The sequence below is a fragment of the Saccostrea echinata genome, unplaced genomic scaffold (genome assembly GCF_033153115.1).
Source record: "Saccostrea echinata isolate AGI-Se365-2 ecotype Australia unplaced genomic scaffold, CSIRO_AGI_Sech_v1 ptg000017l, whole genome shotgun sequence".
NCBI classification, from domain to species: Eukaryota; Metazoa; Mollusca; class Bivalvia; order Ostreida; family Ostreidae; genus Saccostrea; species Saccostrea echinata.
Window position 1 is genome coordinate 1,653,299 of NW_026889766.1, and position 16,863 is coordinate 1,670,161.

Here is a 16,863-nt window from a genome sequence, read left to right on the forward strand (position 1 = left end):
TGGGATTCATAAATATCAAAAGACAATAGCTAGAGATTTTACAGATTTCTTTTAACGTAACGTTAAATCATTAAACTGTTTGAGATAATTTTAAAAAATAAAATGTTTTTGAAAGGACACATCGTAGGTATGTTTGAAAAAAAAAGCTAAAATCAAATTTAGAGGCAGAACCGATTTGTTATACGTAATGTACCCAGTTCTTTGTAGAGTTGTCTCATAGTTAATATTTCCTGTGCAAATTAGGCCCCGCCTCCTTATTGTAGCCTTAACAGTGCTGCGTCTGAGAAGCATGTAATCGGTTGAAAAAATAATATCAGCAGATAATAAATATAATTTCTATTTTTTTTTCATGCGGAAAATGTGAAAGATTAAGCTTTTTATAGTTCATGTAGAAGGAAACTCCGTACATTGTGCCTCAAACATTAGCATATATCCCCTCTGATGAAACGGATCCACCAAGTAATTGGTAACACCTGCGGTACTCTTCCTGGAATAAAATGAACAGCAAGAAGAAATAAAGTCACGTGAATCGCATACAATTCAATAAAACAGACATAACATCATAGGATGAAAAGCTACTACAATGTATTATTGTAATGCCATATAATACAAAAAAAATATTATAATCGGTATTAACTAGTAATTATAGGACAAAATATACAATGAGAGAAGGATAATGTAATATTCCGGAAACTTATAGTGTGACCATTCGGGTTTAGCTATAATGTTTCAGATGTAAACTTCCGTGTTAAAAAGGTATATAAAGGCTGAATCCCGGTACAGACAGTCCTTTCCAGTGCAAGCTGTGCTAAGTGCAAGACGTGTGTGAACATACAGCGGTACTTGTAAGTGAGACGATAAAGTCAGCTTACAGAAGAGGTTGACCTTATGAAATAAGTAAGGTCTACAAGGATAGTTATTAAAAGGCTGTTGCGTTTTGGAGTGGCAAGCCACTTAGAGGCTAACCAGCAACGGAGGTTAGCCACTTGTAATTCGTCTTGTTGACCTGTCTGGCGACCAGGCTGTTGTGCGCAGTGTGTCTGCCTGAATAAGGCTAGCAGTGTGCACAGCAGTTGAAGAGCTGTCACTTGTACTGACTGTGTCCTGAATAAGGCTGCAGTACAAGTGTCAGTCCGAGGTTGGCCAGTGAAAGTGATAGTCTACCCATTGCATTTACACAATCATTTGTAACCAGTTGAAATCCTCGCAGCTGTGTTAAGGCTGCATAAAGTGGGCGGGGCCTAATTTATACGGGAAATGTCTACTGTGACATCACACAAATATAGCAATTCCTCAAAACAACAGAAAATGAAATAATTTGCGGTTTTAAACTGCATAAGAGTGATGAACTACATCAAAACTTACCACTGCATTCATTTTTGTCGCTAGTTAAATCCCACACAGCAAGATATAAACAAGTCACTGATCGCAATGCACTTGTCGACATGACGTCATCGTGGTAAAATTTGACGCATTTTATGTGCAGTGAGAGGCGGATCAAGTTATTTTTCCACAGTGAAAAACGCATTTTATTATTAAACAGAATATTATTTGCAAATCTTAGGTAGACCATTATTACAAATCTGAAACCTTTGTTTTGTGCCATTTTTTAAAGAACTATCGAGAGAATGTATTGAATTAATTCTACCGTGTTTTTATGTACAGGGTGTGCATGTTTCACTCCGAGGTGCCTCATTAAATCGCCTTTTCGCAGGGGCATACACTTAATAGATCTTGACCATTTTTTGAATATGCATAACGGAAGCATTCCTTAACTTGAAAAGTGCTGCTGCTTTCCTGAAATCGACAGCATTACTAAATAAATAAATAAAATACATGGCAAAGGTCACACATATTTCGTTTATAGCCAAATAACTTGAAATTTAAACTAATAAAATGCGAATTCTATGTAAAGCAGCAGCACCTTTCATAAACTACAGGTTATGTAGATACAATTTATTACTGAAATTTTTAATTCTAACTAGGGTATGCCCTTGCGATATTGAAATTTGTTTATGACCTACATACAGTACACATTACATGCATTTATCACGTGACTGTCAAATAACGTGACGAAACCAAATTCCGTACCGAGCGAGGTATACAATGTTATTTCAATTAAAATTAAAGTCATGTGATAATATAGTAGCTTTACAAAAATTAATTCAGTTTAAAATAGTATGTATTTATGCACGTATATATTCCGTTGTTTTATTCGTAGTACGCCTTAACAGTCCTGCGCTATTTCATATTGTCGTGATTATTAACCTAGATAAGGTTAGGCCATACTATTTGTATATATTTGGAGACCTTTGTTGTTAATCATATGCCAATCATTTATTAAGAAAGATTGTTATATTGAAATCATCCCCCAAAACCTTGAATCGACAAGGTACAACCCCCCGATAGAAGTTAACATTCCGCTCGACACGTTACAATAAGATGAAAAGAAATATCACAATTTGTCACTTATCATACTTTCTCGATGAGAGAGGATAGTTCGCGAATTAAAAAAAAACGAGTTTTATGAAAACATTAACAACGATATGTAACCTTGTAAATCGGAAGAAAAAAAGTTATAATAGGATGACATTCCTAGTAACAGTATACAAGTTGCATGCTTGTGATGAGAAATGACTAGTTTTTTTCTCTCTTTAGAATATGTACAAAAAGGAAAATGAATGATAGATGACGGATAACGATTAGCAATCACATGAGTCTTTTAAATCAAATTCTCAGAACGATTATTTATTTTTGAAAGACCTTCATTGTGTTTTTCAATTTAAAAAAAAGTTCCTTCTGGTTACTTACGTTAGTTATAACTTTTAAATTGTCAACAGACACTCGGCAAACCTCGTGAACCGAGTTATTCGAAGTGTTACAAAAGATCGATAACTCTGCATCGACCATGTATTGATTTTCATGCGACTAGGTATAAGTAATACACCCCTTCAGAGGACAGACTTCAACCAATCGTAAGCCAGGATTTCATCGAAAAATCAACAGAAGTGGGCTAAAAATGTTAATTGCAAATCGTTTTCAATAAAAACTTACAAGCGTTGTAATGACCTCTGGCCTCCTAGTCTGTATCTGTCGGACTCTTGTTAATATATCCACCTCTCCGTCCATTCGAAGCTGTTGAAAAGCGTTATGTAGAACACAAAATACTCCCACTGGTCCGGCACCATTACTTTAGAATAACGATAAGTTAAAATTATGTCATTGCGTCATTTGAGAAGCAAAAAAGTCATTTAAAAATGTAAAATACTAGACTAAACAAAATACTTATTAGGAAATTTAAGATCAAAGATCTTGATAGCATATATTTTGAAGACAATTCTGATATAATTTATAATCTACTTTTTAAAGTCTATGAAATTAACTTTTCTATGGACGTCAAGAATGAAAATTGTTATCGGTTAACGAAGGCGCGAAAAAAATGTGCCGAAGGTGCAAAAGCGTTATGATGATGGTGCGACATTGCGATGACGATGGTACGATAGCACGATAAAGCGATTGTGAACATCCCTTCGTCTTAATCATACCATTTTACCATCGTCAGCGCACAATCACTTCATCTTGCCATCGCACCATGGTCGCGCCATCGTATCACTGTCATTCCGCTATCATCGCTTCTTCGTCAGTGCATCATTGCGTCATCGCACTATCGACCCTTACATCGTCAACTGCATAGCCCTATCCGGATTCCCGACAAAATATATACAAAAGAAATTGACGAATGTATTTTGTTTCATACTTCAACAATCAATGTACTGTAAATAACATTTTATTCCCTCTAAACCTCGTTTTCCTATAATTACGCGAGACGGTCTCCTGTAAAAATTTGATTCGCGCTGATATTTTTATAAGCATTTATAAAGCAAAATACTAGCATTCACGAATATATTTATGCCCTCTTCACAGATTTGTATTGTTTATAGATTTTTTGATATCGACACTTCGTTATCTTAACCTTTTTCACTATCTACAGCAAAGGTGTCGATCGATTATTTAATTTTTATGCATTTCCCCCCTGCCTTTCGTGTAAACTTTTAAGAGACATGTAAAAAAAGGATATCTAAGTGTCTTTTTGTGTCATTTTAAACAAAACATTCTTTTTTTTTTCTCAAAAGAAACATGTTTATTACATTTTATTGTAAGAATGTTCTTAAAAAAATAAATCAGGTCTTTTTTTTTTCAGTTAGTAGTTTTGTTAAATGCTAATATTGATAAGTCTTGCTTCTTTCAAAATAAAATGTTCGTGTGGTCAAAATACTTAAATTGTATAATGTGTGTATTTAAAGCTAGTCTCTTTGATCATTATTAGGGAAAAAATAAACAGATTTGTAAATTCTTACCTGCTTATGACAAGAGAAGTTGATGCATTTCCTTTCTCTAGAAGCATATTTGCACCTTTCAATAAAGCCTCATCATTTCCAGATGGAATTTGAAAGACATCAATGTACGATTTGTAATCCTTTGTTCATAAAACATAAATAACGTATGATATAAAGTGTATTTCATTTTTAGAAACACATATTCGAAGTAAAAATAAGAGAATTAAATAGCAAGAAATATTAAAATTTAGCCTTACGTCTGTTGATATAAGAAGACGATCTTGTTGGATACCGTCACTGTCACACCCATTTTCTTTCGCACTTATGGTAAAAGGATTACAGTGTAGCTTTTCTCCTCCATTAGGTAGCCAGTTATCTCCCTTGTTATGATAAAAACGATTTTACATGTATTTATTATAATGTATACCATTTAAATAATGGAGAAATAAGTTTTTTTTTGAAAATAGAGAGGAAACAGGTAGATTGAAATATTTAGAGAAGGACCGAAATGGAAACGTTCTACAAAACCAGAGGATCTGCCAGAAATGTATTTTGTAGTAAAAATGAATAGGATTGTGATAAGTTTGCATTACAAACCATTTCACCGTCATTCAGAACCACCATTGACTCGACTTCATGGTCCCTGCACAATCTCCACAAATCAACCTCTGTATCAGGAAGAGGCTTCTGGGTCACAATGAATCCATATAGGTTAGTAAAAGTCTGGAAATTAAATTATATTTCATAAAATATTGTCTGTGCCATTTTTCGTCAATTACAATGTAAAAAAAAAAAAAATAATAAATAAATAAATAAAAATTCCATTAATGTCATGCATTCCTTTGATAAATCAAATTAGATTTGGTTTAATTTATTTTTGATTTTCCGAATGAAATTTATGATATGAAGGTAAAACAGTTACATCATATCTTATGAAACAAAATTTAAAAGAAATGTTTACTTCATGATTGAAATAAAAAGAAAGTCATTAAATCTAGTAAAACCTTTTTCCCTCATAAGAGTGAAAATTCATGTTCCTTGTATGTTCATAAAAGTTGAAATTATGATACGTACGGAAACGAAGACTGCATTGATGTAGTCATTACTTCCTCTAACATAGGATGTTAAGTAGGGTCTGTATTTTGATGCTAAAAATAAAATTGTTGACTACTTAAAAAATAATTCAATTGCATAGGTATAAATTAATCAAATTTAGGATATTGTTAGTTAAAATCTCACCTGGCAAAATATTCATATCCACATTTTTTGCTCTGTTTGCGGGTTTCACAGCATCTTCTTTCATCACATTATCATAAAAGGGTTTCAAGGCCACCAACAACTGAAAAGCAATCAAATGTAAAATCATTTGTATAATCATGAAAACAAGTTGAAAATATGAACACATCTTTAATGAACAATAAAGTTTAGTTCGTACCAAAATATAAAAAAATTATTTAAAACGATTACAAAGGTTTGGTTCGTAAACTTCCTTCATTTATATTACCTGAAACTCTTTGTTCAGTTTTTGTTGATTAAAAGGTGATGCATCGTTCAGAAGGGTGAGTACTTTAGCTTGAAGATCACGTTCAGAAATTACAGTTTCTAGATCTTGAAATCCACAGAGTAATGCTTTATGCAAGAACACATACTGCTCCTACAGGGAAAATTACTAATATAAGGAGTGGATATTTTCTAGTACGGAGCAAATTAATACAATCCATTTTCATATATTATATTTAAACATATACTGTTATCTTACAACTGTTTGAACCATGTTCATACGATCCTCTCTCATTTGCTTCACAAACTCAAAAACATTGATCCGCCCCGTTTCTCTTCCTTGATGTAGTAACACATTCAGACCAATATATGTTCCTGTTCTGCCCACTCCGGCACTAAAATGTCAAAGTTCATATAATTGAATGTGTATCTAGCTGCATTCTATAAATATATTCTAAATACTATTATTTAAATGTGCTAGAAGAAATCTCAATCAAATAATATCTAAAGAATAGAAATAAATCGAACTTAAAATTGCAGAATATTTAAGGAAATTTTTCGATCTGTTCCAAATAACTATTACCAATTTCTTTCTCTCTTTTTTTGGAAAAATGCGAGACAAATGTGATTATGTAGTTAGACAGGTTATTGCAAACAGATTCGACAGGAATTTTCGATCAACTTCTCGGGAATGTTGTCATGGACGGGTAACACGTTTTTCCACCAAAATCTCAAACGATTAAATATAAATTGAAATTATCTAGGTTGATCGAGGACGCATTATCAATTCAAATTTCTTATTTTCATTGCAAAGTCGACTCTATATATATATACCTATCATATCGAAATAAAAGATGCTACAGAGTCTGATACATCTGTTACTTTTTTTCTTTTTTTTTTAAAGAAAAATACGCTAATAGGCTAATGGTAACCTAAAAAAACTTATGACTTTAAATTTTTTTTATCACCAAAGTCCCTTTTTTTTAGTAATATACCTCCATCACCTGAATATCGAGTTTTTGTCTAGCAGTTGATTCGATTTTTAAAGCGAGTCAAGCTACTGAAAAACAAGATGATGAAGCAAGAATACCAAAAGTCTTAATTAAGCGAGCAATTAGCAAATCCTAAGGTAAATGCAATAAAATTGTCAACGAGTACAATTCAACATCATGTCGAATTCTGCTTGTCATTTATTTTCAATTTTCATCTAAATTTGCTCGGTTATTATTTACATGCGGAATTGTCTACGGAATTTTTTATTTGCCCGAACAAGGCAAGGAGCACCCTTCGAGTGTGACCGGTCGACAGGGGATTTTATACGTTTATACGTTCTCATCCGAAGTATCGGTCTCAACATCTCAACTTTTTACTCCACAACTCTAGAACACTGCGCCACGCGGGCAGCTAGTTTCTTATGAAGATATATAAAAGAACAATTTATTGTATGATGCACATTTTATCTTTCGTAGAATGTTAATCTGTTTTCGTGTAATTGCATAAAAAAATGACGCCCAAGACAAATCCATTCTATTACAATACCATTATACTATTGCCATTGTTAATTGTATCTTAACAAATCCGATTTCTTTTTCTTATTGAAGATTTAAGTATAATAGAGATCGTTATCGCCACCGACCTGCAGTGAACCAGTAATGGAGATCTAGCTTGGTAAATTTTGATAACAGTTCTGTGGAACTGAACAATTCCTATCTCCTCTGGAGTGCCATGATCTGGCCAAGCTGTATAATGGAACTGGGTGATTGTTCTCAAGGAGTTTGACTGTAATGATATTACAAAAAAAGATCTGTATTAACGTCTTGGAAACTCAACCGCCAAGTAAGACATGCAATAGATTTTCAAACATAAATAGGTAAACTTGAAGATAACATTTATAAACTTAAATTGCCAATCTATAATTCTTCTACTTGTAGGTAGCGCTTTTATAAAACGTGTATTCAATACTTGAAGTGGATATGTTCAAAAGGTGGTTTGAATGGTAAGTATTTAAGACGTACGTTTTCTCTCTGAAGTGAGAACTTCCGAACAGTAAAGAAAGCATAGGTAGTTTCTTCCAAAAGGCGAATTTTACATGGACCGATGTTCATAGAGCGATCTTTATTGGGCCAGTACTCCTTGCATTTGTTCTATAAAAATGGATTGATTATGAATACATGTTATATTCAATTAAAATAATCAGATAGGGCCTACAACAAATTGAAAAAAGAATGAAACATTAAAAGAAACAAGATGAATAAATCAACAAACGTACATAAGAAAAGATTTTCGCTAGAACATCTGATTTATATCATACATCAGCATACCTTCCCATTTTCTACAAGATTTGTCAGCATAAGAACGCATTCAATATTCTCTTGCCATATCATTCTCCAAAAGTCAATAATTGTATTCTTCTGAGGACCTGTATGAAGTATGAAAATATAGGTCAGTTTTCCTTTAAAATATTAAAGATGGATAATATTGAGGATCAACAGCTGAATACTTGAAATATTTATGCTATGGAAAAAAAAGTCCATCACAAAGAAATCAGGAATATTTTCTTTTAATATACAAGTTTTCACATAGGATGGGTATAATATATAAAAATCGACTTGGGTTGAGGGCAAAATTGATTAATTTAGCCCCTTATCCTGAGGAATGAAATATTGCCCGTCGCAGAGCGGAGGTCACGATTTTTGTTCAGAAGGGGCTAATATACTCAATGTGTCTCAAAATCATTCAAAAATATTTTTAATATGAAAAAAAGAAACAAATTGATAAAACAACCTTTTGTTTTCATTCATCTAAATTCAGCACATTATTTATATCGAATGGCTTATTCTGCACGTTGCTTGTAGTGCTAGCGCTTCTTTAAGTTTCCATGACTCTATTATTTGTATTTTCAATGTGATGTTTTGCTTTTTGAAAGTCGTGATGGATTTATTTCATAAAATCAGGCTACTTATCAGAATCAAAATCAATGATATGGTTGGAAAATTCTCTTTACTGGTCAATAGCAAAATATTTTTTTTCGGAGGAGCAAATATCAATTATGTTGTTCGTTTCTCTATATAGAAAATAGGGGGGGGGGGGGTTATAATTTACTGAATATAACAAAGATTTATATTAGCATCAATTCTACCTTTTAATTCGATGTCATATTAAAATAAATCTTGATGTATTTGCATTTCTGCTTCCATATAAACGGAAAAAAATATTCTTGATCAAAAGAATGGATACTGAAACTGAAAAAAACAGTAACACTACTCATGTGATGTACTTGTGAAATAACTCACGGTTGATGAGACAAAATGTTTAGTTTACGTAAATAGGAATAAAAGACGAGAGATAACAAAGAAAATTAATTTAAATCTGCTACCTTGTGTTGCAATGAAGCGATTTCCCCAATATAAATCCTACAAAGATTAATTAAAAACAGCTAAATATAACAAACAAATAAGTATAAAACAAAGGTACTTAATAACCCTAAAACAGAAAATTACCCTAATATAATTTGCGTTTATATAGTCATTGTCATCTTTATTCCATTTTTCTTTAAGGATTACTCTGGAATGTTCATCTGCAACAAAAGTAAATTTTGCAATATTTTTTTTTGCTACAAATTTCATTGATAGAAATGATGATATGTATACGTCAATTTAAATTTTGGAATACAAGTAGAATGCAGTGACGTTAGAATATCATTTGGATGTTTTTTACTGTTCAATAAATGTAAAGGAATATTGCATTGTTTTCATATGAATTATTATAACTACGTAATTGAATTGAAAAGATTGTGACTGAAATAAAATGGGGGAAAGCTGAATTGGTTAGGTATTCTTACAAGGAAATGTCGTTTTGAAACGGTTCTTCGTAATGTTTTCTTTCTTCTGGGCTGTGTGACAGATTTCTAGATCTTCAGTTGGTAATCTCTGTTTTTACGATAAAAAGAAAGTTATTCTCAAGCTTATATCTATCGGCTAAAAACAATATTGCAAAAAGTACGATGGACAGAACTGAGATTTTTGCATACTTCTGGATCTTATGTTTAAGCTGCTACATATGGTCTTATTAATCTGAGCGTTTTCAAATTCTCGATTTACAGTTAACGTTTTCTAATGAACAAACAATAAGTACATATGTAACATTTATTCGTCATTAGTATTAGTCTATCATATCTTTCTAAATATGTAACTAATATTCATGAAACAAGAATAGTCTTCCTTTCTCTTTAAACCTCTTCACATTTTACTCCAAAAATCTCATTCTACCTTATATTCCAGATAAAACAAGGGTTTTTCCCCAGCACTTTTGGCTGCAATGTAACTCTGTAGTTCCTCTATTTTAACATCATGGCTTGTTTGGTTTGCGTTGTAATATACACTATCAGCAGCATGGTCCCGACTTGTCAATCGATCTTCAGGAGATGGTTGGGCCAAGTAACCTATGTAAATTAGCTTGTATATATATATATATATATATATATATATATATATATATATATATATATATATATATATATATATATATATATATATATATATATATATATATATATATATATATATAGATAGATAGATAGATAGATAGATAGATATAGATATAGTGGGGCCTCGTTTATCCGGACGCCTCTGTCCCCAACGAAATTGTCCGGATAAATGAATCGTCCGGATAATTGAATCACTTCTCAAAAAAAAAAAAACTCTCCATGTATGTTTATATATGCACATTCTTGTATCAAATGCGACGGCAAGGAAAAGAAACTTTAATATTTTGCTTTTTTATTTTTATTTTATAGTTTTAAAAGAAGTAATAAATTAAAGGAAAAATGTGTTAAAATCTAATTTCTAACCCCCCCCCCCCCCAAAAAAAAATAAAAAAATGGATAGGCAATTTTATGCTGAGACTCCCTTTTTAAACACTGGAAATTTTATTTGACTTCTCTTTGGCATGTAACTTCATGGGCTGGGCAAATTTTGACCTACTGTTGTTTTATTTCTCCATATTTTATAATTATTGAAGCTCATATGATATGACAGAACTGTTCCGCATCATCATTAAAAATGTTCAAATATAAGTTAACCCCGTATATTCGCTGTATATTCATTACACAGGTTACTAATTAAAATTAACTGAACACTGCAAGATAACTCAAACAAGCGCAATCAATGAAAGTACAAAACAGAAGCCATCTTCATGATTATCAATATTTTTTTCTACAGACTCTAAGTTTGGATTTCGACCATTAAACAATACCTTGAAAAGCGTAATCAACTTCTATACATTTTATGTTTCTTTTCTATAGTTATGTACATTTATAGACAAAGTACATTACAGAGAAAGATATTTCTTCATTTATGTACATTTCTAAACTGTCTTGCGGGTAAAAAAGCGTTCAAATACATTTACGCTTTTAGAAGTGGAAAATCGAATTTTAATCTAACGCAATCAACATCATAAATAGTATTACGAAATCGTTCGTAATGTATTGTTCATTTTATTTTCAACTCTTCAAAATTCTCATGAATTTACCGATGTATATACGGTTAGCAATATTATTTTGAACGGATTATTATTTAGTTAATGCACAGTGTAGGCTTAATTCTTCGAGCTTCATAATAAATGTGTGATTTATATTCGGGGTAAACACACGCTAATTGTAGACGCTATTGTTTTTGGTCACTGGTAACCACCTTCAAATGACTGCATGACCAATGTTTTTACAACAATTACCACTACTGCAAGATAAGTGTGATAAAGTCGTTTCTAGAAATATTAGCGTCCGGATAAACGAGTCATTTTTCATTGAACTATTACGTTCTGGTAGTAGAAATCGACCGTCCGGATACGGAACGCGAATTTCCGGATTAAAGGGACAAAATAACGTGGGAAAAATCGGTTCCCAAAAAATATCGTCCGGATTGTGAAGCGTCCAGATAAACGCGGCGCCACTGTATATATATATATATATATATATATATATATATATATATATATATATATATATATATATATATATATATATATATATATATATATATATATATATATATATATAACTCTGATTTAAGGACTAGGGAGACCAGACCATTATATATGGCTTAAGGAGACAATATACAGATTTTTTAAATTTGCTTTTTTCTAAAAAGAAGTACCCGATCAAAGATCTATAGAACACCATTTAGTCGACTCTTGCTTTATTTTTTCATAATAAATGCCTCCTAAAAATATATGAAAAAAATGGTCTCCTTAATATTTTATGTTTCTCTCATATGACTTAAGGAGACCAGTGTATATTTTTTATAAATATAACTTGTGGTTTAAGTAGACCATTTTTCTTTCATAGTAATTTCACTTATTATGCATTAATTAACATATTGTTTCCAACCAGAATAGTTGCGGATGGTCATTAGTCAAGGTCAGCAGAAAGATATTTGTGCTTATGTGACTCAACATGATCAGTACAAACTTTGAATTAAACTAAAGTCATTGCACAAGTGACTTAAATAGAGAGTAGTTGCCCCCGTGGCGCAGTGGTTAGAGCGTCTGCTCTAGAGTAGCGAAGTAAGGAGTTGATCCTTACGTCGCAGGTTCAAATCCCACTGTGGGATGGGGAGACCGGTCCTTCAGATGAGACCGTATAAATCGAGGTCCTGTGTCGCAGTAGATGCTGGCACGAAAAAAATCCCTCGATGCTCAATGGCCGTAAGTCCCGAGTATAGGACAAAATTTGCAGATCTCCACCGGCATGTGGTGGTGTCTCCATATGAGTGAAAAAATCTCGAGAGGAATGTTAAACAACATACAATCAATCAATATATAGAGAGTATAAGCCCAGAGTAGCTTGTTCTGATATCCACATTTAACTCTCAATGCTGTCGCCCTCGTGGTGCAGTGGAAAGAGCCTCTGCTCTAGAGTCGTGGAGTTAGTTGATCCTTTTGTCACATGTTTGAATCCCACTGTGGGACGTAGAGACCCGTCCTTCGTACAGAGGTCCAGTGTCGCAGTAGATGCTGGCATGAAAAAGATCCCTCACTGCCCATTGGCCCTGAGTGCCGAGCATAGGTCATTTGCAGCTCTCCATCGGCAAGTGTTGGCATCTCCATATGAGTGAAAAATTCTCCAGAGGGACGTTAAACAACAAACAAACTCTCAATGCCCAAAACAGTTTAACCTAAAAGTGAATGCAGGCATAGATTATTCTTTAGACCAAGTATAGTATACTCCATATTGTTTTGTTGAGGACACAAAGTTCACAGTGGACATCAAGTAGTTTTTCCTGCTATTTATACCCAGCTTCTTTTAAACCATATAGTCACCGAGTGCATTCGCTTTCCAACTAATTGATGAAGTTCTGACCTATGCCTATATTTGTTTAAATTCTTTGTGATTTAGGAATACATTTGACCAGTTGAAACCAAGAGTACATGTACTACATAAAATTTCAAGGTTGTGATTAAGATTCAGTAAAAGTTATGCCCCATCCAGTATAGCAATATGTGGATGCCATGTTCAATATACATATTTGCTATCATTAAACTTGCAGAGACCATGAATCAAAATAATTCAAATGCTTAAAAATCATTTTATTTTTACTGCTAGTCAAAATACAGTCACCCAAGCATATCCTTTGTTAATTTGAAAAAAAAAAAAAAATAATAGTTTAACATTTATTATTAATACCATACCAAAGCACAAGATAGTGCACTTCTTACATAATCCAATGATTCATGCTGTGATTTTACCTATTTAGATGTTTCTTATTTACAGTTCAATTTACAGTGTACCATGATATACATGATATACCAGTACATTGTGACACTAACCTAGTATCAGTTAAATGGATCACTACTATTCTGTTTTTAAGAAGTTTGCAGGGTAAAAAGTATAATAAAATAAAAATATTGATAAATTTACTGATTGCATATGCTAAAAACTTTTATAAAATATCAAACATTGTATCATAACAGCTTTTACAAATTAATTCAATACATTCAAAGGTACAAAAATCAAATTATTTTCATCCACAGTTTTATCATATTCAGTTGAACAACAACTACATCTATTATATAAAATGTATGGTAGTTGGCACTGATGGTATATATATCCTGAGCAAAGAAAAAACATACCTAATCAAAGAATACAAAGCTCACTTCTATAAATGTTATCTACTAGTAAGGCAAAGTCTCACTCAACAAACACCCTGGTAATGTATGTCACCTGGATCCAAAATCTATGCAAGTTGGTCTGGGTTAGATTAAACTGCTCAATAACCCTGAAAATGTATGTTACATACAGCATCAGAAGCAGGATACATCATCTATGTTTACTGATCACCAAAGAGTATATTGTTACTTTGAATGAACTTTCTCTAAACCAGAAGTCTCTGACGAGACTGTAGCTCTACTGGTTGTATTTATAAAGGAAGATAAAAGTAGCACTTGGACTTGAAACTTTGCAACAGCAATAAATAGAATAATGATCCTTGGTTTAGTCTCTTTTGTGGCAAGATTTATTATTATATCAGACTAAAACTGTAGGAGGAGTAGCCTTTTAAAACAATTTTACAGAAATTTTGATTTAAGTAACCATGGCAACATCATTCAACAAAATCAAAAAAACAATAACACCAATTATGTATCTCTGTAGTCTACTTGTATGCCACATTATACTGAAATCAGACAAAAAGTGTAGGAGGAGTAGCATTTTGAAAGTATTTCAAGAAAATTTCTATTTTTAGTAACCATGGCAACACTGTTCATCGAAATCCAAAACTGGTATAGAGAATTATGTATCTTAGTGTAGTTTACTTGTGTGTGAAGTAATACTAAAATCAGACCAAAACTGTAGGGGTAGCATTTTGAAGGAAATTTCTATTTTCAGTAACCATGGCAACACCGTTCATCGAAATCAGAAAATCAATACAAAGAATTATGTATCTTAGTGTTGTCTACTTGTTTGCCAAGTTATACTGAAATCAGACCAAAACTGTAAGAGGAGTAGCATTTTGAAAGTATTTCACAGAAATTTCTATTTTTAGAAGCCATGGCAACACCGTTCATTGAAATCAAAAACTGATACACAGAATTATGTATCTTATTATAGTTTACTTGTGTGCCAAGTTATATTGAAATCAGATCAAAACTGTAGGAGGAGTACCATTTTGAAAGTATTTCACAGAAATTTCTATTTTTAGTAACCATGCTAACAACGTTCATCGAAATCAAAAACCGATATACAGAATTATGCATCTTAGTATAGTCTACTTGTGTGCCAAGTTATATTGAAATCAGATCAAAACTGTAGGAGGAGTAGCATTTTGAAAGTATTTCACAGAAATTTCTATTTTTAGTAACCATGGCACTAACGTTCATCGAAATCAAAAACCGATACACAGAATTATGCATCTTAGTATAGTCTACTTGTGTGCCAAGTTATATTGAAATCAGATCAAAACTGTAGGAGAAGTAGCATTTTGAATGTTTTTCACAAAAATTTCTATTTTTAGTAACCATGGCAACACTGTTCATCAAAATCAAAAACCGATATACAGAATTATGTATCTTAGTGTAGTCTACTTGTGTGCCAAGTTATATTGAAATCAGATCAAAACTGTAGGAGGAGTAGCATTTTGAAAAATTGTTTACAGACAGACAGACAGACAGACAGACAGACAGACAGACAGACGGACAGACAGACAGACAGACGGACGGACGGACGACGGACACCTTACTATCGCATAAGCTCTTCTGGTCTCTGACCAGTAGAGCTAAAAACTGGTCATTAATCCAGAAAATCTAAGTCAAATCAAGGATTGGTACCCTGAAACATTTACATGTACATACATCATCTTTGCAGGTTTGTTCAACATAGAGTTTATAATTACATGAGAATAGGACTGCTCAAAACACTTAATCTTGTGGAGTCCCCCATGTGGCGCAAAGGATAGAGTTTGTAATCTAGAGTCACGAGTAAGGATTTAATCCTTAAGTCTCAGGTTCAAATCCACTGGGGATGTGGGGACCAGTCCTTCAGATTAGACCATATAAACCGAGGTCCCGCCTAGCAGTTGATGTGGGCACAAAAAAGATCCCTTACTGCTCAAGGCCCTGAGTGCAAAGTATAGGTCAAATTTTGCAGCTCTCCACCAGCAAGTAGTGGCATCTCCATATGGATGAAAAATTCTTGAGAGGGATGTTAAACAACAAACAAACAAAAACAAAAAAAAAAAAAAAAAAAAAACATGAGGAAAATGTAGATCAGGTCAAGCATCTGAAGTAAATCTGTTAATGTGCTTTAATCCATGCAAGTTTGTCCAGGTAGAGCTTAGGAATGAACCTTGCTCCTTAAATTTTAACTGGGATACAATGCTAGGTATTTAGTAAGAACTCATCTAGACTGTCCAGAAAAGCTAAAAAAATATTTAGCAATTTCTTACTTGCATGATTTAAAAAAATCTGCAATCTAACATTATTTCAAAAAGAATTTCAACACATTTTCTAATTTTCAACAAATTCAATGCACTATGAGACGATTTAACATTTCTTAACCACATACACTGTACTTAAAGTGCAATATACATGCATTATACTGTATGTTAAATCTTTACAGTTTTCTTCAAGTACTCTAATAGTATATGAAATATGAAGATTACCAAAAGTGATCAAGCTTTAAAGTCCATTGAAACAATGCATAATTAGAGCAGAGCAAACACAGACCTCTAAAAACACCAGTTGCAATGGAGGAGAAAGCATTTCCTGCCATGTGCTCCTTGACATGATTGGACAAATGGAAAAAACCACAAACAATTCAGTGTAAACAATTTTGATGAAAAACATTAGTCAAAATTCAACTTAATGATCGATTGAATTTGCTATAACAATTAATTTACACGTAAGTGTACACACATGTATGCATACTAGATGAATTATTTCACAATATCCAAAATTGGACAATAATAGTTTCTAATCTAGCTAGACAACAGGAAATTTTCATTATTACTTAAATTACATGAAACTATTGAAGTCT

The 16,863-nt window shown here is 32.6% G+C and overlaps 1 protein-coding gene across 1 annotated transcript in view; it reads right to left on the minus strand.

Moving 5' to 3' along the window:
- Positions 1-390: 390 nt before the first annotated feature.
- Positions 391-16,863, minus strand: part of LOC133189210 (receptor-type tyrosine-protein phosphatase kappa-like) — a 160,952-nt gene continuing 144,479 nt past the window's right edge. Inside the window, exons 4-15 of the mRNA XM_061324614.1 lie at positions 8,159-8,256; positions 7,853-7,981; positions 7,474-7,616; positions 6,097-6,232; positions 5,842-5,991; positions 5,577-5,676; positions 5,412-5,485; positions 4,935-5,060; positions 4,595-4,717; positions 4,359-4,477; positions 3,055-3,190; positions 391-487 (exon numbers count right to left, since the gene is read on the minus strand). Of these exons, the coding sequence (XP_061180598.1) occupies positions 416-487; positions 3,055-3,190; positions 4,359-4,477; positions 4,595-4,717; positions 4,935-5,060; positions 5,412-5,485; positions 5,577-5,676; positions 5,842-5,991; positions 6,097-6,232; positions 7,474-7,616; positions 7,853-7,981; positions 8,159-8,256 (1,406 nt within the window). The 3' untranslated portion in view covers positions 391-415. The remainder of the gene's footprint in view (positions 488-3,054; positions 3,191-4,358; positions 4,478-4,594; positions 4,718-4,934; positions 5,061-5,411; positions 5,486-5,576; positions 5,677-5,841; positions 5,992-6,096; positions 6,233-7,473; positions 7,617-7,852; positions 7,982-8,158; positions 8,257-16,863) is intronic.